At 37.9% G+C, this 25,796-nt stretch overlaps 1 protein-coding gene across 5 annotated transcripts in view; it reads right to left on the bottom strand.

Moving 5' to 3' along the window:
- dclk2a (doublecortin-like kinase 2a) overlaps positions 1-13,894 on the bottom strand; it is a 37,627-nt gene extending 23,733 nt beyond the window's left edge. For 3 of the 5 annotated variants that reach the window (XM_079337032.1, XM_079337034.1, XM_079337033.1), the window contains exons 1-2: positions 12,963-13,893; positions 8,634-8,971 (exon numbers count right to left, since the gene is read on the bottom strand). In XM_079337032.1, the coding sequence (XP_079193158.1) occupies positions 8,634-8,971; positions 12,963-13,368 (744 nt within the window). In that variant the 5' untranslated portion in view covers positions 13,369-13,893. Of the gene's footprint in view, positions 1-8,633; positions 8,972-12,962 lie in introns of all 5 variants that reach the window. The other 2 variants (XM_079337035.1, XM_079337036.1) reach the window with 1 other exon arrangement.
- Positions 13,895-25,796: the final 11,902 nt, after the last annotated feature.

The raw sequence follows: 25,796 nt of genomic DNA, 5'->3' as shown, positions 1-25,796 counted from the left end.
CTAAATACTTACAATTTCAGTTGCAATCAAGCATAAATTTAAAAAAAAAACAATAAATAGAATTTCTACTGAAGGTCCTGAAGGATTATGATAAACCTAACCACATTTCCTTGTTGATGAGGAACATTTAAACACCAAATACTAATGACTTAATAACCAAGGAAGCATAATTTCCAATCTGGAAATGTTCGTACATTTGTATTTCCATTTAGGCTAATTCCATTTATTGCAAAGTAAACTGTAACACACCAGCCAGTAAAACAGTAGTCTTCTTCTCTTAATCTCCTCCCAAGTCATCCTGACATAGAGAAAAAGAGTAATTGAAGTATGTAACCTCAGGGTGCCTCAATGTTATTGAGCACAGAGCTCTTACACCCAAATTGAATTGTACGCGACGGAATGAAGATGGTGAGAGAATAAGCCTGAACATGCACACACATCTGTAAGCCTAAATGAGCCTCAGCAGAATACCCAGTTCATTTAGAGCGGGAGACATGCTGAGCTGCAGAGGTGCAGAAAGATCCCTCTGGAGAAGCATAAAATGTTGTGTTTTGTTTCCAACTGCAATAATGCTATGTTTTAAATAAAAAAACTACAAAAATATTACTCACATACACTAAAGCGGCTACTTTGCAATAAAGCCTTAAACATTATAAAGGACGTTTTCAGTAGAATTCTTCAAAGGTAAACATTCATATTTCCTATAATGTTACAACTCCCTGTTTCATGATTGAACTATAACAAAAAGGAAAATAAATAATAGCTGTCAACTAGCATATACATCAACACTTTAAAGTCAGTCAGCAAGAGTTCTGCCCTTAAGACAACCAAAGAATATAAATACTGTTTGATGTGCAAATGAAACTCCAGTATCAGCACCAGATACATGCTACAGTTGTTACAATCACTTTGACAAACAGCTCACAATCCGCCCTGTGCAAAAACAGTCATCCAATCAATCTGCCAAAACTTGCTGAGGCAATCTGGGCTTGTAAGGATGATTAAACCCAAGTATAGAGAAACAATAGGGTGTGGGCTGAGGTTTGAACGCTGGCTACCCATGGTGTGATGTCAGCCAAAGGCCTGCTGAAAAGAATGAATGAGCGCCAGTCTTGGACAAAGACAACAAAACAAGAGGTTGAGATCACACAGGATACAATGGATGACCTCCCTGTCTGTGGCCTCTACACGTTCTGCACAGCCGACAGCCCCTTGTCCTCCCCTAACACCCGCCTGCTCTCTGTCATCCGCCGGCTTTTTGTTTTTCTCTTTGTCAATGATGAGCATCATGCCAACACTGATGAAATGTGAAACAGGCACTTAAAAAAAATTGCACATCAAGATTGGTACTGTAGGAAGCAAGATCCCCTAAAAGCCCTCTGTTAGTAGAAATAGGAATTGTCTGTGTATATCTCCAAACTCCATAGGCTCCCTATGAGGGCTTTATACAGTATTGTATAATGTATGATACTCCATGTTCTTCTCCTTGAACCCTGAATAAAGAGGAAACACTTCAGGGATATAGGATATAGCAGAACACAGAGTATACGTGTCCTATGTATACAAGGAATATAAGTATCAGTAGTATTAGTTGTTTTATTTATCTTAAGTAAAACTATCTGAAATTGAGAAAGTAAAGGAGTAAATCATCAAGATCCCTGGGTAAATAAAAACATATCACTGCAATCTAGCCAGGATTATTCCTAGTTGAATTGTGTCACTTCACTATTGTGTGCTGTCAGATGGTGCAGTATGCTAATGAAGGAACAGAACAATAGATGCCCATTCAAATGTGATAGCTGTTGACCTAAATGGTGGTTGTTAATCCAGACTTGGCCCTAAACACAGCTCATGTCTGAAAATCTGATGGGGCGTTCATGTAGTACTGACCCCAGCTAGTCAAATAGACTGAAAGCTGTATCAATCTGTGTGTAACTTCCAGCATTTGGCTCAATCCTGCCAGGAGGGTATACAAATTACAACATATCATCCCTATCAATATGGCAACAGATACAGGTTAAGACATTTTGATGTATGTTAACTCTTTAACCGCTGACAAGACCAGTACAGCAAGCCTGTGCTAACACATGTAGCCTACATCGTTAGACCAGTTTAGAGTATTGGAGCATGTCGTGTGAAATTATGCCAAAGTGCTTTAGTGTCATCCGAAACTAAAATCTGCCATCCTCACATAAGCATGTGTATGCCCCCAAAACCCAAAATCCACCCAGTATCAACTAGCTCCTGTAGCTGTTATCTTAATACCATTTTGGTGATCAAAGGCCTATGGGCTCCAAACAGAGGCAAGCTACTCCACTGTAGTTCTATCAGTTCCTCGCAAAAAAAGCCACATACATTGCACTGGAATAGAAGATTGACAGAAAGTAAAAATAAGGCTCTCTATATTAAAAAATAATAATAATAATTTAATGTGTTGTAAAATGTAACCAAACTGATCATGGAGAAAAAAGGAAGAAATAATACAGGAATGTCAGAATTTTCCATATCCAGAGTTTATCTCTTCAGAACACTTTTAAGCAGAGTTTATAGGAGTATTTCCAGTCTGCCTGCCTGCTGTCTCTCCACAGCATGACATGAAATTCTTCATGCCCGGCTGCTGTGTGGAGACCTCAAAGTGACCTTCATTTTTTTCTTTGCACAGTGCATGTAGCCATTATTTAGTTTTATATAACTGAAAATGCATAACTTTGTTGTCTATACTAATATTGTTTATGCAGGTTTCTTTAAGATATGCTGCAACTGTGTTGCCTATTCATTATGGAGGGTAGAGCACATCCAATAAATTACTACAAAGACATAAACAAAACATTACATTTGAGCAAACTGTCCAATTATCAGTGCAGAGTCTCATTTCCTCCCTCATTCCTCAGCTCGCTGTGTATGGAGAAGGTCTTTAGAGATCAAGGTATTTCAACCCTTTCTACTCAGCAGTTTGCATGGTAACTGTCTGTTTTCAGCCCCTGGTTAACAAGCAGAATGACTGTCATCACAATAACATCACCAAGTGACATGGATTGTGAAACACAAACATTTTTCAGAAAAATATAGGAGAGGATTCTATAGAGAGAGATCGAGAAAAGCAATATTTCATTTATTTAAGTTATGAGCCGTCATGTTCTCAGAGCAAAGAACCAAGTTCAAAAGGCTTTTTTTTTTATTGTTAGAACCAATGCTGTCCTGCAAATGATAAATATGTAAAACTGATGACAATGTTGCTGAGTTAGAATACTTTTAATATCTTTTAGAAACAAAAATATTTTTAAACTGAAGTCACTGAAGTAAAAATACAAGGGATTGGAAGAAACTCAAGTTGATGACTAAGTTTGGGAGGCTTAAAAAATCATTTTAAATCAAAGTGTTATAGATAATAACATATTTTTCTCACACCACCAACTGATTTATCCATGGAAAATGGGATTTCCTCTTATCTCTGTTTAACACATCGATCATTAATATGTAAATAGCAGAACATATCTCACACTGACTGACTTTTTTTACTTATCAGATGTCAGGGTCAGAGGGCAGTAAGGGCTCCATAGGGTAAAATAATAGCAATAGACGATAGACTTTCTCTTGATGGAGCAGACACTGAATTTCTTAATATTTCAAACCTGTCCTGTAGTGCTGTGTGTTTACATCGTGGTTTCAGTCTATATGTCCAGCACATGTTGAAAAATGGACAATAAAGATGACTTTGACCTTAAATGTAAAATGCATTTTATCTGTAGTAACTGTTGACAGGAGTTGTTGCCAGCAGCTATGTACAGTGGGATAATAAAAATCTTTACACGCTGAAACTTGAAAATCCATTCCTGAGTGGCCAGCTTTGTTAAGATAAGAAAATAACCGGTGCTAAACTCCTCTCCTCCCTATAAATCAGTACTTTTGTTTTACAATAAATTGATCTTCTTCACTACAGGATCCCTAAATCTTTTCCAAATGATTTCTAAATAAATAAGACAGCTTAGCGAGTACTGGGCTGCAAAGTGTTTCCCAAACTAATGAATGCATTGATTAAACAATAAAAATAGGGAGATCTAATTTTCCGCCTGCCCAGTCAGCTTTGAGATGTAAAACAGGGCTTTCGCTGAAAAGCAGCAGCTGATTCTGCTGGCCTTGATACCAACAGCTACAATTAACATTCAGTCTGAAGAGCAGCTTTGATTTGAGGAAAGAGAGAGTGGACAGAGACGTATTTTGTAAGCACACTCACTCACACGTGCACGTCCTTGAATACAAACACACACAAACACACACCTGACAGCTGTACTATAACCCTTCCTTCCAGCCTTTAGGTCTAATTATCCGGTGGTGGCAAGGGCCCCGCAGGAGGGGCCTCTTAGTGCGTGTGTGCAATGTTGTTTGTGTGTGTGTGAGTGCATCATTTGGAGGGGGCCGAAGCGCCTGCAGACTGGGTGGCTGGGACCTGTGATTGGATTTTGGAGGAGCAGATGGCAGGATGCTGCTGGAAGGCATTTGGGAAGTGTGTGTTTGTGTGTGTTTATGGGTGTATGAGTGACTGAGAAGGGGCTTTACTTTTTTAGGTGTGAAGCCTTTTGAAGAATCTAGGGGTCTTTGTTTAAACGGTTGTGTTACAATTTGATGCGACTGTAATGAAATATTGTCATCTTGACAATATTTAAATCAAAACACTAGTTCCTAAACCTAGCATTTAAAGGTCCCCTATTATACCCTTTTGGGGGTTCATAAACCATTTTATGTTTCTACTAAAGCACGTTCACGATTGCTAATGTTCGAGAAAAGTCTCTGTTTTCATGCACTGATGCTCCATGCAGGCTCTCCCATCTGCCTGTATTTCTAAGGCTTAGAATCCCCCAAAAAGAGAAAAAAAAATAAATAATAATAATAATAATAATAATGGGCAAGGTCCCCAGGTGTGCCAAGTCTAATCTGATTGGTCAGCTGATCTGCTCTCTCGTAATTGGTCAGTTGTTGGCTTTGTTCTTGGATACGTCCCGCCCCCTTTACCATATGGAATACTACAGTCATTCCAAGGGGAGCTTGTGCTTGCTACAACGAGCCAATGGGCTTGGATCAGTGAAATCATAGGACGAAGAAGAAACCACATTTCAACAGACTTTGATTTTTTTCAAATAGATTAAAGACTAATTTTAAAACCAGTAAAATCATAATATGCGACCTTTAAACAAATTGAAATCAAAGGTTGGTGACTCAGATTTACACAAGGGTCTGTTTTTGGGTTGTTTCTTACTGATGAAATGTAAAAAAATTTAAATTGATGATAGCAAGGTGTTGGTGCGAGGGACAGGTTGTGTTCTTTTCCTCACCTCCAATCTACAGTACCACATGTTTATTTTATTGTGCATTTTATGAAATTGGTATCAATTACCTGGTTCTACTTAGGACTCCATTCAGAAAGGTTAGAGCAAGATTTTTGTTTGGAGGACAGGAGAAAGTGAAAGAATTAGTGCTATAATGGTTTTATTTAACTCTAAAAGTAATGAAGATATGAAGATTATTTGATTTCATATATCAATTCAATAAAAAAGATTACTGCCTACTTTGACAGGATATTGTTAGATCCTGCTCTGTTGCAGGCTCAATGGTTACCAGCTTAATGAGTTTATCAAATTAAACTCTAAGTTCAATCCTTTAACGGGCCTGTTGAAGACAAGACGGTGAAACAATAAGAATGAATCTGACATTGTCTGCTTTGTCTACATTGTTCTATTGGCAGATGGAACTGACATTTTTATAGGTGCATTTTTTACAGAAACTGAAGATAATTACAACCACTTATAATAAAAGGTATTAACCATAAACAAAGAGAGATTGTGAATCTAGTAACTCTCTTATATGAGAGCGAAACAAACAAATCCAGATTATATTATCTAAAATATTGATAAATCTTTAATTTAAGAGCGTTATGGTCTGGGTTTTCAAAAAAGCATTTTATTGTCTTAAAGGTCACCATTAAGGAACAGGATGTTGTTGGAATAAGTGTCAATGTCAGTTAAGCTTAGGGCTTCATATAGTTAAACATGTACTTTTTCATCTGAAGCGCTATACTTGAAATAAATAAATAGTGCTTCTTTGTTTCAACACTGAATTTCGAAATTGAATTTTGGCATGCATATTTTTATTATAATGAAGTTGCTCATTTATATGTTGACTAGTTGAACACTACTGAAAAGGTTGCCATAAAGCTTTATTTTTTATAACGTTTTATTAAGGAAAGCAAAAGAAAGGATTTACTAACCACCAAAAAAATGGAAACAAAATATAAAGATATTCAAAATATTTCTACATTTATTTTAAATTTTTGACCCTGTTCTGGCTATTTATCACTTGTGAAACAGATTTGAGTATCAATGTGACTTCCTTGTTCAATAAAGGTTGAACATGTGACACTATGTGCTCTCTGTATTGAATTAATACAGTAAAAGGGTCTTACATTATTATCTTTGCTGACATTGTTGTTTTAGTCAACAGGTGACTTCTATAAACAACCTCTATTTTCATTATCAAAATGGAACCTCTTGAATCTAATCCAAACGATATTACTGTAAAATACGTAAGCATTTATTGACACCATGTAGGACACTTTACAACAATGACCATTACATTACTGTAGACATTCATCATCTGATGGTGGACTGCTGGAGAGATGGATAGATTGGATCATAGATGGAATCATTGATGGGAAAAATCATTGATGGGATCATGATGGGATAGAAAAACAGATCAAATCATTGATGGAATTATGTATGGAATAGAATCAAAAAGGGAATCATGGAAGGATAGACTCATGGATGGAATTCTAGATAGAATCATGAATGGAATCATAGATGGAATTCTAGATAGAATCATGAATGGAATCATAGATGGAATCATGGATAGAATCATGGATAGAATCACAGATAGAATCATAGATGTAATCATGCATTAATAGATGCATAAATTAATAGATTGGATCATAGACAGATTCATTGATAGATGGATGAAATCATGTGTGGATAAATGGCTACTAGAAATTCTTAAAAATGCTGCAATTATCAGCATTTGTAAAAACTACAAAGCCAGCACACATTCCAACATATATGACATGTTTCAACCAACCCCCTTAATGTCTACATTAACTATGGTAACACAGAGAGTAAAATGCGACCCCAAAAAGAGCTGGTCTACATGACTTATCATGTAAATCCTAACAAAATACTTAATACAACACTTGACACAACTTTATAATCCTTAAAATTAGAAGTGTGCCATACTGTACTTTACTGGTTTGACAGGATGGGTGCTTGGCTAGAGTGCCTGTCAGAGGTTATTACTGTTTTCATGAGTCACTTGTCTCGACTGTTCGTCCTAGAAAAACTCCTGCCGACGAACAGGGAAAAAACATCAGCCAGTTTGGTAGATTCTCACAAGACAGGAGGTTCTTAAAGAATCTTTCCCACATTGTTAACTTATTTCAAGTGTAAGTGTTACTCAGGGAATTCTTTTTTGGTGTGGATTTGGATTAGATTAAACCAAAGCCCAAAAGTGATTATTAATTATGAAGTTGGGGGTAATTTAAACCTGTGTCTTAAGACGTGCAAAGTTCATCCCACTAAAAAATGTACCATACTTCAACTCAAATAGAAAGACAAAGGTCATATTGTATTCCATTTCTAAAAAGTTCTTTCTTGCAGACTTATTTGTTTGTTTTAAGAGTAAACACAACCTTATCTGTGCTATTTCAGCTGTGCTGGAAGTACGGTATACACTCTGCCTTCATGGAAACCACATATATGTGACAGAAACACGTACGTTTGATTTTACTGAAGCCTTTTGACAGTCAAGACAATGACTGACATTTTCATTGGCTTCTACATTGGCTTTTTTGTGACTGTTTAACACTGTAAATAATCGATTTGTTAATCAAAATTGTAAATGTATGAATTTCCACAATAACCCTATTTATGTCCCCTGGTTTATGCCATTATCATGTGCTTCAACTGCTTCAGTAAATGGACAAATCAGCCATGATAATTCATGATAATTATTGTGTAGACTCCTCCAGATGAGACAACATATAAATCTTCTTGATTAGGGGCACCATGTGTTTGAGCTCAGCTCATCTCATAACACCAGGGGATTTTTCGATGAAAATGTAAATGTTTATGTGTCCCAGATGGATGGAATTCAAGAACAACAGCCTAACTTGGCTTTATAAGGGTGGAAGTGGTAGGGAGGAAACCATACTGTTAGGTTCAACAAAAGGCCTGAACCCTTAAATGTATTCATTAGTGTCTTGTTGAAATAATCGTGGTGTGTAATTAAGTACGGATGATTAAACTGGATGTAATTACCCCAACTGCTGACACAGCTGAAGCCTAAATGACAGCAGTTTTGGAACTTATATGAACTTTGTGTAAAAAGCTCAGCACAGCAGATCCATCTGTTTTTTATATTCAAATAATCAAATCTCACTGAGACTGAGAAAAGTAATATTAATTCCAGCTGGTAATTGTCATCTCAATTTATTTTAGTCAATTAGTTCACACACAGTATTTTGGCGGAAAAAATAAAAAGTTGTTTTGCATAATGCATAATGATTTGTAATGCATGCATTATGATAGACTCACCTGCTTGCCCTCCAAAGTGTACAGTCTCCTCACAGCTCCAGAGTCCAACTTGATTGCATCTGTGATGTCAGTGAGCACCTGGTCAAAGGAGTGCGCCGTCTTCTTGTTGAGAAGTATCCGCACTGCCTTACGAGGTTTGACACCACTGCGGATGACTGTGACCAGTTTGGGTTTGATGTACTCCTTGGACTCACGCAGCAGCTCATTCTTCAGTGGGAAGAGAGAGGACAGGGAGCGGGATGTGCCGGTCTTGCTGCCCACTGCCCAGTTGGGGTGGACATTCTTGGTATAGTCCACACGACGAAAAGATTCGTTTGAGGCACACACGTAGCTTTCACCTGTAGATTAGAGATCAGAGTCAAGAGATCAGTCCAAATATGCCTCTGTTCCTAACTGTGTCTCTAAAAAGACTGAACTAAAATATTGTAAACATCTGCTTCACAATAATCCTCCTCACATAGTTTATGTACCATGAAATACTGCATCCAAATGCCAGAAAGAGTTAAAATTCCTCAGCCGCAACAAAAAGAAACATTGAAAGGCCAGGCCAGCGTTACACTTTCCTCTCTCCCTTTTTCAGCTGTTGAGCTGCTGCATTGGCCGTCCTCCCAAGGCAAAGCTTTTGTTTTATCTGTCAGCATTCCTTTCTAAACAGTTAACACGCAAATGTTTCCCCAAGAAAGAGAATCATGTGACAAGCCTATGGGCTGGGCTGGTAAATGAAAACCACGGCAAAAATGTCTGTGGATTGTTTTGGAGGTTGAATGTTGGATGACAACATTTAAAAGTGAGTAAAAGTGTAGTGTTGGTTACATTCCTATCAAACAATATACTTTATATATCACAGAGGTATTTAAGTGTGCACAAGACACCTGACAAAACATTAGCTCCTTTACTCTAACTTCTTTTCTAGCAAATTTCATTTTTCTTTCTGGATAGTTAAGAGGCTGAGGAAAAAACATCTCTCAGTATCCTTTTTTATATAACAAGTTCAAGACAAACGAAAGGAGCTGCAGAGTAAGAAGGCCATATGCGACAGCATATCCCATGATAACTGGCTTTATTAAGCCTGCAATTAACCAGAGGCTAATTAAAAGGCTCGGCGACAGCTGGGGGGGACTAAGAGATGCCTGCATTCGAAACAAAATACAACTGGGTCAGTCATTTATCTGGGGGGGGGGGGGGGGGGGGGGGGGGGGGAACTAAGCCAGAACACTGAAATGCCCTCAGATGGTGACTGGTGACAAGTCAATTCCCTGAGGCGCAGGGATCTCAGGTGCAACATTCGTCTGTGTTTTGGGGGAGCCCCAATCACCCAGCCACCCGCTGTCCTCATGTGGACGACAGATGAGGTCAACACTAACAGAGCTGTCTAACCAGTCTGTCTGCTTTTACTGCAGTGGTGGCACAGCTGTCAGCAAAGGCCAAGTAATGAAAGTAAATAATCAACATAAAATAGTTGCAAACTCTCAGCATTACAATCTTCTTTTTTCATGACAGTACATCTACCATTAAGACATTTACACAGTACGACCAGCATACGATCATTTTAGCGCATCCCATTAACACAGCCTTAACTTTAAAATGTATTGAGTGAACACAGAGTGGTTAAAAAAATCAAAACTACAAGTCCAACCAAGATGGATGAGCATATTCATAAAGAAGCTCAATGTTATCCTGGAGCCATTCCCCTTTTACCTCAACTAATTAGACATTCAGGTATTCAACTGTTTTGTCTCTCCAGATAACCCTCAAAACATTTACTCTTTTAAGAATGAGTTCATACTTTAATAGTCTACCACTATGAGACATCAGCTTGACAAGTATTTTGCCATTCCTAGATCAGCCAACCAAGATTCATTACAAATTGCTTTCTGAGTACAGTGTGTATTCAACAATACCCTACAATGAACAACCCAAGACAATACTGCTTTCTTTATAATGAGGCTATAAGAGTTGTTATAATTGAGAAGGGAGAGCTTCACTACCTGAACTTTTTGTTTTCATTTTTTTCAAAGAAAACAAGTCTAAGAACAGGAAAGTATTTTGGAATAGTAATAGTACAAAGAATTCAGTGCTCTTGGGAAGAGGGCATAAACAAATCTTAAAAAAAAAAGAATGGAAAAGGCCAAGGCACTCAACTTTATAAGTTTTAAATGCCTTTTGCCTGTGTTTTTTTCCAAAACACAAGAGGTCTTATCAAACAGAAACTGACATATACTGCTGTATTTGATGTTTATGATTTAAAGGCAGACACAACATTCAAATCCATGATGAACCAAAAAGGGCAGGAACTTTGTTTTGTGACTAATTATATCACAACTCGGCGTAAAGATAAAGAACTTCTCTTCGTAGAATAACAAGCAGAACACTTGCAACTCACAGCTGTTAACATCATGGCGACTCTGCCCCCCACCCCATGGTTAAAAGATACACGTAGACTGGTTTGTTCAGTAATCCCATTCAGCCATATGAGGCACACATGTGAGAGGTGCTTATTGGGTTTCCACACAAAAGAGCCCCAGCAGGTCTCAATCAATGGAGGGAGACTGCTGAGCTATGCAGTAATGCGCCCTTGCTCTTTCCATTACTGTAGATGGGTGAGTAAAGAGGGACAAGACACAGTTCCTGGCACTATGCATTACAACTTCAAGGGGTAAGACACCTGCCATTGAAACACAGCCACCAAACGAACGGTTCAAACGTAATTTCAACAGAGAAGCTCAAGGTACAAAAAGGTTTACTCACTATGAAATCTAAATATGACAGCCAAAGATTAAATCCATGTTACCAAGGATGACCCATAAATGTGCATATGTGAGATGATGACTAATAATAGTGGAGACAAAAATTGCAAATAAATATCCACAGTAAGTTCAGTGAACCGAGCATCTGGGACATAGTCTTTGGGAAACAACCTTGAATTCTTCATGCCTAAAACAGTCTGAAAAAACGCACTGACAGGTTCCCATGTTCATGACTACGAAAGCTGGTATAAACTTCAATAATTGTAAAGCACCACTGTTGCTACAGGGAGTACTTATTATTAGTTTATATTGAATGCTGAACTCAGCATCAAAAAATGTCTGTACATGTCAGGGCTGAGAGAATGCCCTGTGTACTACATCCAGTGGACCAAAACAACTTCTGTACATTTTGCTTCTCTCATGATGCTACACAATTTAGATCTCACTCTGGCCTAAATATCCCCTGTCACTCGAGGGAGAAGGGCAGGGGAAAAGAGTGGAGCATTTCTAAAGTTTTAGGAGGACGCAAGATGAAAATAGAGCAGTATCTGTGAATAATGACTGCAAAAAGAGGTCAGTGATTCTGGTTTGTTTTGTGGCAGAGCACTAAGCCTCTTGTTTAAAGAGTCATGCAAGGAGGTCAAAAGAAGTCAGTTAGTGATTTACCAAAAAAAAAAACTATAAATGAACCATGTGGCAGATATCATCAGAAAATGTAATTCTTAGCACATAAATGTTGGCTATATAGTTTCCAAATTATAAAACAATTTCCTGTGTTAAACCCCATTATTTCCCCCATAATACTTTAAGTGATGCACAGATAGCGGATGGGGGATGGAAACTCCCATCCCTAAAGCCCAGGGGTGATATCATTTAAAAAGACTTTAACAGCCAATCGACCCTTCAACAACACACACATTCATCACACATTCAGTCCCACGCAGAATCACACTTAAAGAGGTACACGAGGTAATTTAAGACCCACACAAACGCAGCCCACTAATACATGCTTCAGAGGGGAGGGAGTGAAAAGAGAGTGAAATCAATGCATGCTGAGGCACATTAGCAGGAGCATGTTTAAAGCAAAGGCTGCACTGAGAGGGGTCCTCTTATGGGTCAAACATGTCAGAACAGTTATGTCAGTGAGGAAGATAATGTGAATGATGCCAGATGATGATCTGCATTGCATCAGTTATAGGCTACTGTACATTTTCTTGGGGTATAAAGACAGTGGGCTAACTAAAAGGTGAAATGATCCATATCTAATCTTTTGTCTGGCAGAGAAAACTTTTTTTGATTGGCAACACGTTATAACAATGTAGGCTACACAGCATTTTAAGAACCATTGGGTGCCAGCCATTAAATGTGGAATTGCTTTGACCTCTTAAACTTTTGCCTAAGGCTTTGGTATTGTGAATCTACATGAGGTATTTAGCCAAATATCGAAGTAACTCTAGCTTGTATGAAATCAATAGATGTCCGAGTCAATGCACATTAACCATCATCAATATAAACCAATATTGACATTATTTCATGATTTCTGGTTACATAAAGTTCTTGCTACATCCATCATCAATCTTACCCTCTACTAACTCATCCAGACTGGCGATTTTCCTGCATCCATCCAGCGTGTATAGCATGCGAACTCCCTGAGGAAGACTGACATTGTCGGACAGAGACCTTGTGAGCTCCATGAGCAGAGCATCCAGAGACCTGAACCGATCGTGAGACACAGCATACACCAGGCCTTTAAAATATCTGTCCCCATTGCGATAAAAGCGAACTTTTTTGGCTTTTTTCTCGGAGGTGAGTGACTGCAGAGTGCGTGTTCGGTAGAAACTACAATGCGCACTGTGCGCAGGGCTGGGGACCAAACCGTTGCCTCTGCTGCCGGAGTGGGACCCGGAGCCAGAGTTGGTCCTCGGAGTCCGGTGCGGTTTCTCTCGTTCCTCGAAGTGTTCAAATTCAATACTTCTGCTTAGCGACATGTTTCTACCTTGTCTCTGTGTGTATCAAATCTCTAACAGTGAAAGTAAAAAACTTTTATCCGGAGAGTGCTGAAGAATCAATGTTTTCCCAAACGGACAAAGTGGGATAATAACACGTGTGCGTCTCCAGTCTTCACAGTTAGACTTAATTCACCGGCCAGTCAAACAAGCTCCCAAATAAGGACCAAATCGAGAAGCAACCATTAAGTCCACAGCAAGTGATCCGGTCCTCTGAGATACTTTGAATAGATTTGTCAAGCTTCAAAACACAGCAGGAGCAGAAGTGTATAGTAATCCAAACGCAAACTCTGGATTACCCGATTGAAAATGTGTCCAATAATGAGCAGCTATGTTTGGCAGACATTGCAGTGGACTTGTCACTGGCTTTCAAACAACTGAGAATTTTCAACAAAAAAAAACTTCGGTGTAACGCAAAATAATCCCGCAATAAACCGCCTCCTTCTCCACATCACATCCTCTCTCTGGCTGGTCGCTCGCTCAAACTGTCAAATCGATGGATAATGAGAGAGGAGGAAGCCTTGTCCGCCTCAGGGTCCTAATGCTCTCTATTGTTCCCCTAATGTATTCATGTAGAGGCTGAAAACAAGAGCCTCAGTGACCTAAAAGGCATTCAAACAGCAGATTAGGTTAGATAGGCCTATACTTGGTCTGTAAATTATTGGGTCGACAAAAATGGCTCATTGTGTAAACTAAGTTGTAAAACTTTACAAGATTTTAAAAGAACAAATAATATATTATTTATTTTACTTTGATGTCACATTTAGCAAATGGCTTGTATACATTTAATATAGCATATAATGCCAATATTATTTTATTTTAGATGTTATGCACTATGATGCTGCTACAGCTGAAAAAGGTAAAGACCAAGATGTTGCCGAACATCAATATTACTGCAAAAAGAACAAGTTTCACAAATGGCAACCTCCGATGTTGAAAAATGAAGCCAAAAATCAGGAAGAAAAAGGGAATGCAAAAAACTGCAGTTCCAGGAATGTTCACTTGGGGATGGCTGCGGAAGACACGGAAGACACGTACACACGCATTCATGTTTGTTTGTTTTTGTTGTTGTTGTTGTTTTAGCACAGATGAAGGGGGATTATTGATAATAAAACTGGGGCCAGCCTGACTGACCAGCACAATGAAGGCCCACGTGTACCTGATTTTTTAGCTGAGTTTTAGCTCCAGCTCTCAGCCTGGTGGACTGACAGTAAGGCCTATCTGTTAGCAAGTAGGCTAATGTTTAAGTTAGTTAGTTAGTTAGTTAGTTAGCTAGCTAGTTAGTAGTTAGTTAGTTAGTTAACTAGTTAGTAGTTAGTTAGTTAGTAGTTAGTTAGTTAGTTGGTTGCATTTATTGTCTCCCTTAGGAGAAATTTGCTTTGGACACAAGAGAAAGTCACATACAGCTCAACACAAAGAACACAGCACAACACAAATAAACTCCCAGCAGTGTTTGCTGTCAGATAGTAACATGGACCAATTGTTAGTTAGTTATATTCACAATACAAAGAACAATTTAAAAAATCCCAACACTAACCTCACTTATATACAATGGAAGAGATTATGTTTTTTTTAAAACCATGGAACATACAGATAGGTTAGATAAGATATGTTACAATTTATAATACAATATTTTGATACATATCGAAAAGTTTGGCTCTTAGAACATATGACACATTATCTCTTTGTCGCAAAAATGAAGGACTTCAAGCTGTTTCTGTTGCAGTTAAAACATGTCTACTAGTATAGCTAACTTGTAGTAGAAGCTAACTTGACTCGATGTTTGCCACATAATTGGACTTGGTTTACCGGGCTGTGCCAGATTTACTCACCAGAGGGTTCCTCACCATGATTGCCTGCCAGGCTTACTTACCGGCATTATAGGAGAGCAGAGACCTGAGCCACTCTGTCACTGCAGCTTGTCTAAAAAGAGGGCAAGCAGGAGTATGTGCAGACTTGGGATGGATAACCCAGTTTTTAACTAGAGTAGCCTAATTCCTGAAGCAACTGCATAAGACCCTAATAGGTCTATCATTGTCACACTTAGAAACACTTATTAGGAATATGCTAGTTTTTAAAGGTCAATCAGTGTTTTTTAAAATCAAACTCGAAGATGATGTATCGTATAGCCTATGAAACGATTCTTTATGTAATGTAAAAAAAAGTTGAATAAAGGAAACATCATCATCTGCACTGATCATGCTTCTAAATTCAGGCAAATTCAAATATTTTTTGTTGTGGAATCCGGCATTTTTTTGCAAATCAAAGGAATTTAAGGTACATTTAGAAAATGTTTCGTGCGCAGGGAAGATGACCTCATATTTGCAAATGCTTAATTCATCTTTTTGTTTTTACTCATTTGATTCACTTCTATAGAAATACCGCCAAAGAGTTTCCTGCCACAGCTTAGGAATTCCTCAAATTGAAAGCCAGCTGTGTGCATGTATTGTTTGAGCAGCCTTTGAAGGAGGAAGTTTCTTAGCAGAAAGCAAATATGAGCACATTTCCCCAAGAGGAGGGAAATCCTGTACAGAATGACAAAGCAGAAAATCCCTCATTGACAAGAATCCCCCTCTTAAATAAAAATAACAATCAGGCTGGTGGTAAGGATTTAAGCTTCCCCCGACTTTTTTTTTCTGGTTCTTTTGGTAAGCTGCTAATCATATGCTGTTCAAATGGGGATTTGGGAATTCTTCCCTTCAGGCATTTGTAGGAAAATCACTTAGCTATACAATCCACTTTTTAAGTACACAATGCGAAACATGTGATCAGTTGCCAAAGCTCTGCTTTTTTCAGACCTTTATCATAATGTCATAATAATACACCATGATTCTCATTTTAGATTTCTCTAACCTCAAATGAAACAATAAAATGAAACAACCTTATTTGGTACTCATTGTAGTATTGTAAAAATGCATGTGGAGAGTTCCTTAAAAATAAATACCATCTTATTGCAAGAAGACAACAGGCATACGGAGACCAAATAAAATGTATTGCTTTTAAAAGCACTGAGTGGGCCATCACAGCCATCCTGTAGCTGCAGGGAACAGAACCCCAGTTTGTGTGTAAACATTTCAGATAAAGTCTGAAAAAAGTGTGTTAAGGTTTAGTTATTACATACATAAATAAGTATCTAAATCTATAAATGATTGTTTAGGTTCTAATTAGACCAAGGTAAAATTTATGAGTTATGAGTTTGTATGATATGGTGAAGTTGACAGAAAAAAGCTATGATGCCCTCTAGTGGTGTTCACCATGAATACCAAATGAAAACGATTGCGACAACATGTGTTTTACTCTTAGATACTTGTATCAGTTCTTTTTAAATGCAAATTTTGTGGAAGTAGTTTTCAATACTGCAACTAAAAGGTAAAGTTGTTTTTCTGGGACAAAGGCTGGCTGCAACTTATCAGCGTATTAAAAAAAATCATGTCATGAGCAATGTGATAAGAAAGTGCAATAAAAGAAAACTTAATTCTGGTCATTTAATAAGCATTTCTGATGGAAATGGTAACTACATGTGTTAACAAATACAATAATCAATATAAGCAATACAACATGACGATAAGCCTTTATGTAAAAGTAGATAAAGATAAAAGTTTCAACACTCTAAATATTTCACTTTACTTTTCTAAACCATGTCTACTGTCATGTATTGACTGTAAATGCTATCATGTGGGAATTGAACTTGGATTTTATCGAAGGAGCATGTCAAAGTATCAAGGCCTCAGACTGGCAGGGCACAAACTCTGTTATCAGCTACTTCCCACTTGGCTCTAAACTGCCCCAGTGCTTAAAGCCAGCAGAACTACACTGGCAAAAAGCAGGAATGCAACCCAGAGGTCACCTGACTCTCAGCCTTCTTCTGTCCCTTGAGACTCTGTTCATAAAATCAAAAAATGGACAAACTAAGCACAACTCTGGGCTGTACTGAGGCCGATGCCAATGGCAAAGCTTGTATTCCAGTTGTTCAAAACTGGCTGACTGTTACCATTGACCCTATGGCACTTAAAGGCAGAGTCAGTAAAGATGTTCCAATTGCCAATAGCGATAGTTTATCACACTAGCACAAGCTAACCAAGAGTGTTTGGTACCTTTCTGTCCAACAGGTGTAGAAGCCAAGTGAAGGTTCTGCCCTTGTTTCAAAATCAGCATTATTCACTTGGCGTTTCGCCTAACTGTTATCATATTTTGCCTTCCCTCTACATCCATATCCATCATTTTTGCAAGTTTGAATCCCATCCAATTGCTGAATTGGATCCACTCCTAAATTCACCTGCATGCTGTCATTGGCTGGAGGAAATACAGCCGCTCCCCACCCCAAAACATCCAAGACAACCAAAAGAACACAAAACATGAGAATACAGACAGAGAAAAGGATCTCAACCCTTTGTTCTATCCTGCTGAGAACAGCTTGAGCCAATTCCTGCTTTCCCTTTCCAAGTCTTCTGATGGTTTGCCACAACAAACTTGAAGTCCAACCTGAAGTCCTTCTCCAAACTCCTCTCACACCTGGCTTGTTGCTTCCACATCTGCCGAAGACACAATCCTCCGAGCCACCTGTAACCTGTCAGCTGCTTCTGGAGACACCTGGGCAAGCCTAGCAAGAATGGCCTCCTTCTTCAGCCTGACAGCTTTATAGCTGGTGTCCACCAGCAAATTCTTAGGTTGCTGCAATGACAGGCACAGACAAGAGGTCTTCCTGACAGTGGAGCCTGCACCAGAAGCGACTTCACAGAGAAGGCCTGCAGCCAGGTGCCTCTCGGCACAGTCTTCTGGCCACAACTCCTGGCAACTGCTTCCACAATGTACTGTAGAACCAACATGTACCACTGAGACTCCATGTTCCCAACTGTAAAGTAATACATGTGAAATTCTTCGGGGGTGGGTAAAATTACGACAAAGACTAAATGATCTAATGATCTATGACTAGCCCAGAAGTCCCACAATTAAAAGCACACTCATACTCAGATCAGGCAAGTTTATTGCCATCATTTTAATCCAATTGTCGTCATTTTTGTTCATGATTTCTGAGGTCCCAAACAACAACCACCATGATGCCAGAGTATATAAGCCAATGTCCTGGCAAAGCTGAGGCTACTGTTCTTGTATTCTGGGACTTCACCTGGGACCAATTTTCTACACAGAGCTATTGTCTCTGACAACACAGGCCCCAGGAGGACAGGGTAATGGAAACCCCTTTACTATAATAAGGTCTAAACTAAAAGGATAAAAGGCAATAAGCAGCATATAAATGTAGGCTGCTTGGAATATACAGTAATTGAACAAATGTTAATGAATGATGAAGAAAAATGCTAATGTCTTTCTTTTGACTAAAGTGCAGTAAGTGTGCTACAACCACAAAGTTAACTTAAACAACTGTTTCCACCATGACTCATGGAAACATACATGCCTATAAAAATTAGTAAGTCCCACACTGCTGCGGTACAAAAAATATATGCTGTGGACCCAAGAGGATCTGTACCAAGTACACTGACCACAGGGAAGATAAACATTTTCTAGGAATGAAATTAAATGCCACCTTTAATATTTACTGGTATAGAAAATGCAAGTGTATCCATGCATCAGACAATAGGGGCCAAATACTAGCATTCCATCTACAACCAAGACTAACTGAATTATAGAAGGTCACTTCAGGTTTTACACCATTTGGCAGTATTGACTCTGAGGGCCCATTTTTCCCCGCATTGACCCAATTCTCTCACATTCTGTAAAACATAGAGCTTTGGTGCCAGGTCAGCTTGCATGATGCTGTAAGTGAACAGAGGCTGTGCAACCTTGTGAGGCCACAGTTGTGAGAGGGAGGAATGTGGATGTGGCTTATTTAAAGCTTGCAAATAAACATTATCTATTTTTATTTTAAACTATGTTTTGATGTTAGGAATTGACAGCAGAGGAGGAATAAACATATAGAGGACACAATTTTACCTTAGTCATGTCTTCAGCTCCACAATCTGGGAACCGATTTAAGGTTTGAATGAAAATGTCCTTGAGTGGCACAGATGACATAATCCATACGTATGTATGTAATCAGCCGTAGCTTGTTCGCACCTATCACAAAGAGAGGAAATTGAATTTAATATTGTGGACAGCCTCACTTTAGTGTAGTGGGCTCGATGTAAATTACTTCACTGATTAAAACTGTGTTCAGCACAAATAGATGAGTTTGCATCAGTCTCCCAAGAGGAATTTAAAGAAGCTTGAACTGAGTTTATGAATATTAGAATAAATGACAGATATTGCACAGTTCAATGAAGAAAGAGGCAACAGGAAAATATCCAAGTTTGAAAAGGGAAATTTCAAAGTACGAACAAAATTACGAACCTGGAGGTATCTAAAAAAGTGTCTTTAAGGTAATGAACATTACAGTACATTTTCAACCAGCTGATGAAAAGACACAAATGTTGAATCTATAAAGATCTTCAAAAATGTTTATGTCCAGCTTAGCCCACAAAGAAAATGTACTGTCTATCAGGGATGGAGGAGACTGAGACTGGAGCCCAGACAAAAAACATTTGTAGCCCAAAGAAGTGCCTAAATTGGGTCCAAATTTTGAGGCAAGAGGCAACAAAAGCATCATTTGAATGAGGGGAAGTGGAAGATAAAAGAGGTGAGTATAGTAAGGATTTCAATTTCCTCAGAAGGGCAGAATTTGCTTAGACAACCAGACATAATGAAGGACTCTCAATATTCTCATAGCAATGCCGGTAGTTTAAGTTCCTTATGTTTGCTGCCCAATAATAGAATAAAACGTTTGGTAGAGCCATTCCAACTCACTCTTTGGGCCCCTGTAGGATCTGAAGTGGCAACCTGGCCGTTTTTTTGTTCCAGATAAAATCTGTAATAAGGCTGTCTACTGTTGTTTAAAAGAGGAAAGAGGAAGATTTTAATGTTGAAAATCTCACTAAACACCAAATAAGGATTTGAAAAATCAATTTCAAAGAACAAGTTGATATTTTAATTGCAGTATTGTTACGATTCTTTTACTTTGGTCTACTTTCACTTTCCATATCTGACCACAAGATGGGGCTCTTTACTTTACACTGCAGCTGCGCTTTTCACTTAAATCTTTTTTTTTTTCTCCTTTTTCTTTGCAGAAAAATCTGCCATTAAAATATTAGAAGTTTTATTTCGGGGTTTGACTATGTTCATTGAGGGGATTTAAATGGATTAATCTGCATTATGAGCAACACATCACTTATTTCCTCTTTAAGAGGACGAGTTTGATTCAGAGCAACATTTTCCTTATCTATGTCCTAAGAATATTACATTAAGGAGAGAAGCCATCAGAATAGTAATAAAATAAAAGCAACAAGAGAGAAGAGGAACAAAACCTAAGAGGCTCCAGGAGGAAGATGGCAAAGTGTGGAGAAAGAGGATATGATTTAGTGAGGCAAGGATGACAGGTATTTCTTAAAGGGAAGAGTTTCCAAACTCCAGGAGAAAGAAGAGAGCAACTGGAGAGGAAAAATACTTCTGTACCATCAGGGAAAAGTCCTGGACGGAGAAGATAGGAGTCTGTACAGAACTGCGGGGCAGAGAGAGCTGGAACCAAAAAGTAGAGGAATTTAAAATAAGAAATTAATGTAGCAGAGCAAGGGAGTTCTAATGAATATAATATAGCAGCTAGACATGTATTGCACATGTTCCTGTGTATATTCACTCACACAAGATTCTATCAAACCGCCCACCCACTACACCTTTTGGCTCTGATCTGACACAAAGCACACCTCTCCCATTGAATGGATTTGACAGAAGAGAAAACATATCTGATCGATAACATATCAGCAAGCACAAAAAACAAACAAACATTGACACATTTATAGTGGTGTTAATCTGTCACTGGTAGATTACAGTTGGAGAGGTCATCACAATGAACAGTCAGAACTAATAGAGGGTGACACATGTCAGAGTGAGGCATCACTCAAGCCTAATCTCACCCAAGACATCCTGCTCCTCCTCCTCCTCAAAGAGTCTCTGGCCTTCTGTGAGCTTCATGAAGCAAACCATCACAGGCATGAATGCACACATGGTGCACACATGGGTATTGATCTAAAGCTGTCACAAGGTTTGTGATGATGGGAAATGTGGTATTTTGTGCTAGTACGTAAACCACTGTGATATGAAAAAAAAAACGTTTTAAAAACATTTCAGTGAGACATCCTTTACACAGAGTTTATCAGAAATATCAAAGGGCTGTCATTTCCTTTAACAACTTTGCAAACTCACAGTTGTTGTTACTAGTACTGTAGATCATTACTCTTTAATGAGGCATAAGTAAACAATTTAATAACTGTGAATGAACACATTCATCAAGGGGCTATATTCAAATATTGGATCAACATGTTTTGACATAAGTGAGAAACAATAATACTACTCTGATTGCAATCAAGTAAATTGAAGGACACTGTGTTTCAATGGAAAATATTGAAAATAAGAAAATTCCACTGTCTCATAAGGCAACCGGGGATTATATCATAGTGAACACAGAAAAGTGTGTTCATGGTTTACACATATTTTAGTAATGCTCTGTCATCAATAACACAGTTACAAATGTTAGTAATCGATCTATAAATGAACACAAAGTTGTAAGCGGTAATAGGTCACTAGATAAAGGGTTTTTATAATTCAACTAAGTTCTATATAATCAAAGGTGCGTTGTGGACCCGAGAGGGTCTTTAAAACCACTTCTATATTATAAAGTTATGGTATCGTGATCCGGTAAAAACTTTTATTTGTATTTCTTTTCCATAGCAAAAATAATTCTTCTTTTTCAGGAGCTAAATAAACTCTTGATATAGACAATGGCTAACATGGATGTTTCAAAACTGAGCAACAGTAGCTCGTTCGGTGATTTATTACTGGATGGCGACATAATCAGAAGTGAAGGTTTAAAAAAAAAAAACTTCCAATATAAACTATAAATACATGTAGCACATTGAGCTGTATGTGTGGAGAGAACTGTGTGATGACTCTTTTGCAAGTATCAACTGTGCTGCTGCCACCTTAGCCGATGCAGACTGTGATGCACAGTAACACCGGTCACTTCATGTCAGCACAGATTTGGCATCAAAATTAACAGAGATGTGTCAGAAATTAGCATCGTGAGCAGTTGGGCATTGACGGTTGTCTTTCACTGTGAATATCAACCAAGGTGTCAGTGATTAAGTCCTTTCTCATCTAATCCTGTCAAACCCTCCTACAGACCTCTGTGATGTCACAGCTAGTCTGTAAATTAAGATAGTGTGTCTGATGGTCTGTATAAAAGTGCAGGACTGAGTTTCCCAATTGATGTGAGAGAAGTAGTTAACTGTTAAGTTAAACATCTCATTTAAAATTCATTCCCTTCATTGTGTTTGATGACACATTGTTTATCTCTAATATCAAGCTAAATATTCTTTATTCATCTAATATTATTGAAGTAATTTTGGAAATTTCAACCTCATCAAATTTTTAAATCAAAGAACTGTTTCATCTTTCAAACTTGAGGCCTACAGAATTTGAGCTACAAACTAATTTGGGATCCGTTATAGCTAAGTGAAATATCTTGATGATGTTATGTCTGCATATAAATGTGCAAACATGTCATAAACAAAATAAAATAGTCATAAAGTGTTTATAAATGTTAAACAAGGGAAGTTAAAGCAAATTAGTTGTAAAGTAAAGAAAAACCCATGTGTCTCGAATGTTGTCACATTAATGATACATAGGTGCACCAAACATGCATTACTGTTTTTGTTGAACGTTGACGAAAAAAAGATTGAACAAATCTCTTGCCAAAGAGAAAATGTGCAGGTAAAAGACAGCAATACCTCTGTTAAGCTTTTGCAGACATTCATATACTGTATGTAGTGCTAAACCACAAGCACACGTGGCTGCAGTATTAGGTGGTCAGAGTCAATGGGTGGCACTGTTTCCCAGGCCTTGGCCGTCCTCTTCAGTTAGTACTTCACATCGCTCTGTCTCTTTTTGCCTTCTCTCTTGGGAGCCCATAGCTGCTTGTCCAGATCCAACTTCTCTAAAATGTTGAACAGACTTTTGACTGATGTTGGCTGAAGCCATTATCAGTAAAGGGAAAATAGGGGATCAAACATCGCTGCACATATTGTATCTAAAATGACTAATATTAGGATTTGGGATGAGATAGAGAGTGATGGTCACAAAAAAGACAAACTGTAAAAAATAAGGTTGGAGGCACATTTATAGCCAAAGACTTAAAGTAAGGACATGGTTTACATATTAATAAAAACAAAGGTACATTCTATGCTTTATAATATATTGAAAATACTTTATATATACAGTCTATGATATGCAGTGTTTGGTAAGGTGCAGTGAGTCTACAGCTCTTACCTTTGATTGGTTTTCACTGTCAGCATTCAAACCACATACTGTATTCACTGCCAGCTGTACTGTATGGTATACACTTTCTTTGTTGTGATGACACTCAAAAGTAAGTTTAGAAAAGTAAGAACTAGGACGAAAGAGGAAATAATAATTAAGGCCCTTAAAACCTTATTGCTTTAATAGCTTCTTACTACAAGTACAATGGTCTTTTGAAGTTTACCAATTTTGATTTCTTCTTTCATTCGTGCCCTTTAGCTGGTTTAAAGTGTGTTGTGCTTTGGTTGTAAAATGCTTGTGATGTTCCGATTCCATGACAGTTGTATGTTGATCAAACAACATCTCATCAAAAACCACATTTAACAAGTCCTAAGGAAACAAACAAGCTTTATTTTTAATTACATGTCATAAGTGTGAATTGTACATTATTTTTATTGAAAAATCCATGCAGATGTTTTTTGACCAAACTTTAACATTGATTATAACAGAAATTGTCAACTTCCTGGATATCGAGGGTTTAAGGGATTTCTGAAGTTTTCTACTCATTTCTTAAATGGGTTTGCTTTTGCAAATTGTTTTTAATGTAAAGCAAACACCCAAAATAAATTGTTTAGTTTTCCACTATATCCTCTCTAAAAAAACACAATTCTTAAATACAATATTGAACATAAAAAGGAAAGAGCAGTAAAGTATGTGAAATTGATATAATTATGGTTTATTTTGTGACCATATTATCTGTCTAAATGAACAATTTGCAATCTGACAGTTTTGAGTTTGTTTTCTTGTTTTGTCTAGTCATCTATACTGATGTTTTAGACAACTTTGAGCTGTGCATTGAGATAAATTAACAACCCTTTTGAGCTGTATTTCTCTCCACGCGTGCCTGTCTACATTGTGGACCCACCTGCAATTGATAGACTGTTCCTTTGTTGCAAAGCAGGCTGTCTTTACATTTACAGTAACAAATAAGATTACCTAAGAGTGCAGTGTGGGGCCTGAAAATGCGCATATGTTCAGTGTCTTGTTTTTCTTCACTGTTTTCAAAAATAACAATTTCAAATACTGTATGGCACCCACTTGGTTCACACGGGGCTACCTTCTGCATGGAAGTTACACCTGGAGCATTAGACAATCAGTGGTTGCTAGGTAACGGATCTCCTCATTGTCTCTGCTGTGAGCTTCCGCAAGGTTCGCCCAGTGAATCACTTCCTACATTTCATATAGGACAGTGGGTATGTGTGTATGTGTGTGTGTGTGTGTGTGTGTGTGTGTGTGTGTGTGTGTGTGTGTGTGTGGAACAGAACAGGAACAGGCTTGTATTAAAGGGAAATTGCCCCAAAAGGTGTTCATTTTCATATATGACATATGACTGGACTAAGGAATAAGGCCCTTGTGGTAAATAATGCTGCTTATAGCATTGTCACAAGAAAGGGAAAAACAAGGTCATTATTTTGTTTTACTGAATGTTTTAACATAATCAGTGATGCCTCACTTATACATGAAAAGTTAGTGCTATTCCATTAAGTACAACTACAATAAAAACTGTCAATATGCAAGTAAATAGAGCAATCAAAGCTAACACATGTCAGAGGAAGAGGTTTCTAGTTTTCAGCAAAGCTAGATCCCTCCTTTGGTCGCTGAAAGTATATTTCCAAGTGTTCCTCCCACCGTAGAGGTACCTGCTCAAGTTAAAGGACGAGAATTTAGTGATGAGTTGAAGTCTTTCTGCAGAGAGAAAGCCTTTTTCCTCCGGCTAGAATGGTACCACTAATACATACTGAAAATAGTTACGATGTTTTTAATTATTTTAATGAGTACAAAGCAACAAAAACGCTAAAGTTACTTTTCCAAGTCATTTGTTACTTTTCTAAAACAGTAACTTAGTTTGTGACTCAGTTAATTTTGGATAGTAGAAACTAGAAATTGTAAGAGTTGACTAACTTTCCCATCACTGCTATTGGATCAATGGGACGTGATCGACATAGTTTTAAATTAATGGTTGTAACTATATGGCCTTTTACATGGTAAGTACTAAACCTGGACAATAA

Source organism: Symphodus melops (assembly GCF_947650265.1).
Source record: "Symphodus melops genome assembly, chromosome: 2".
Lineage (NCBI taxonomy): Eukaryota > Metazoa > Chordata > Actinopteri > Labriformes > Labridae > Symphodus > Symphodus melops.
Note: the sequence above shows the minus strand (reverse complement) of the source record. Positions and strands in the feature narration are given on the sequence as shown.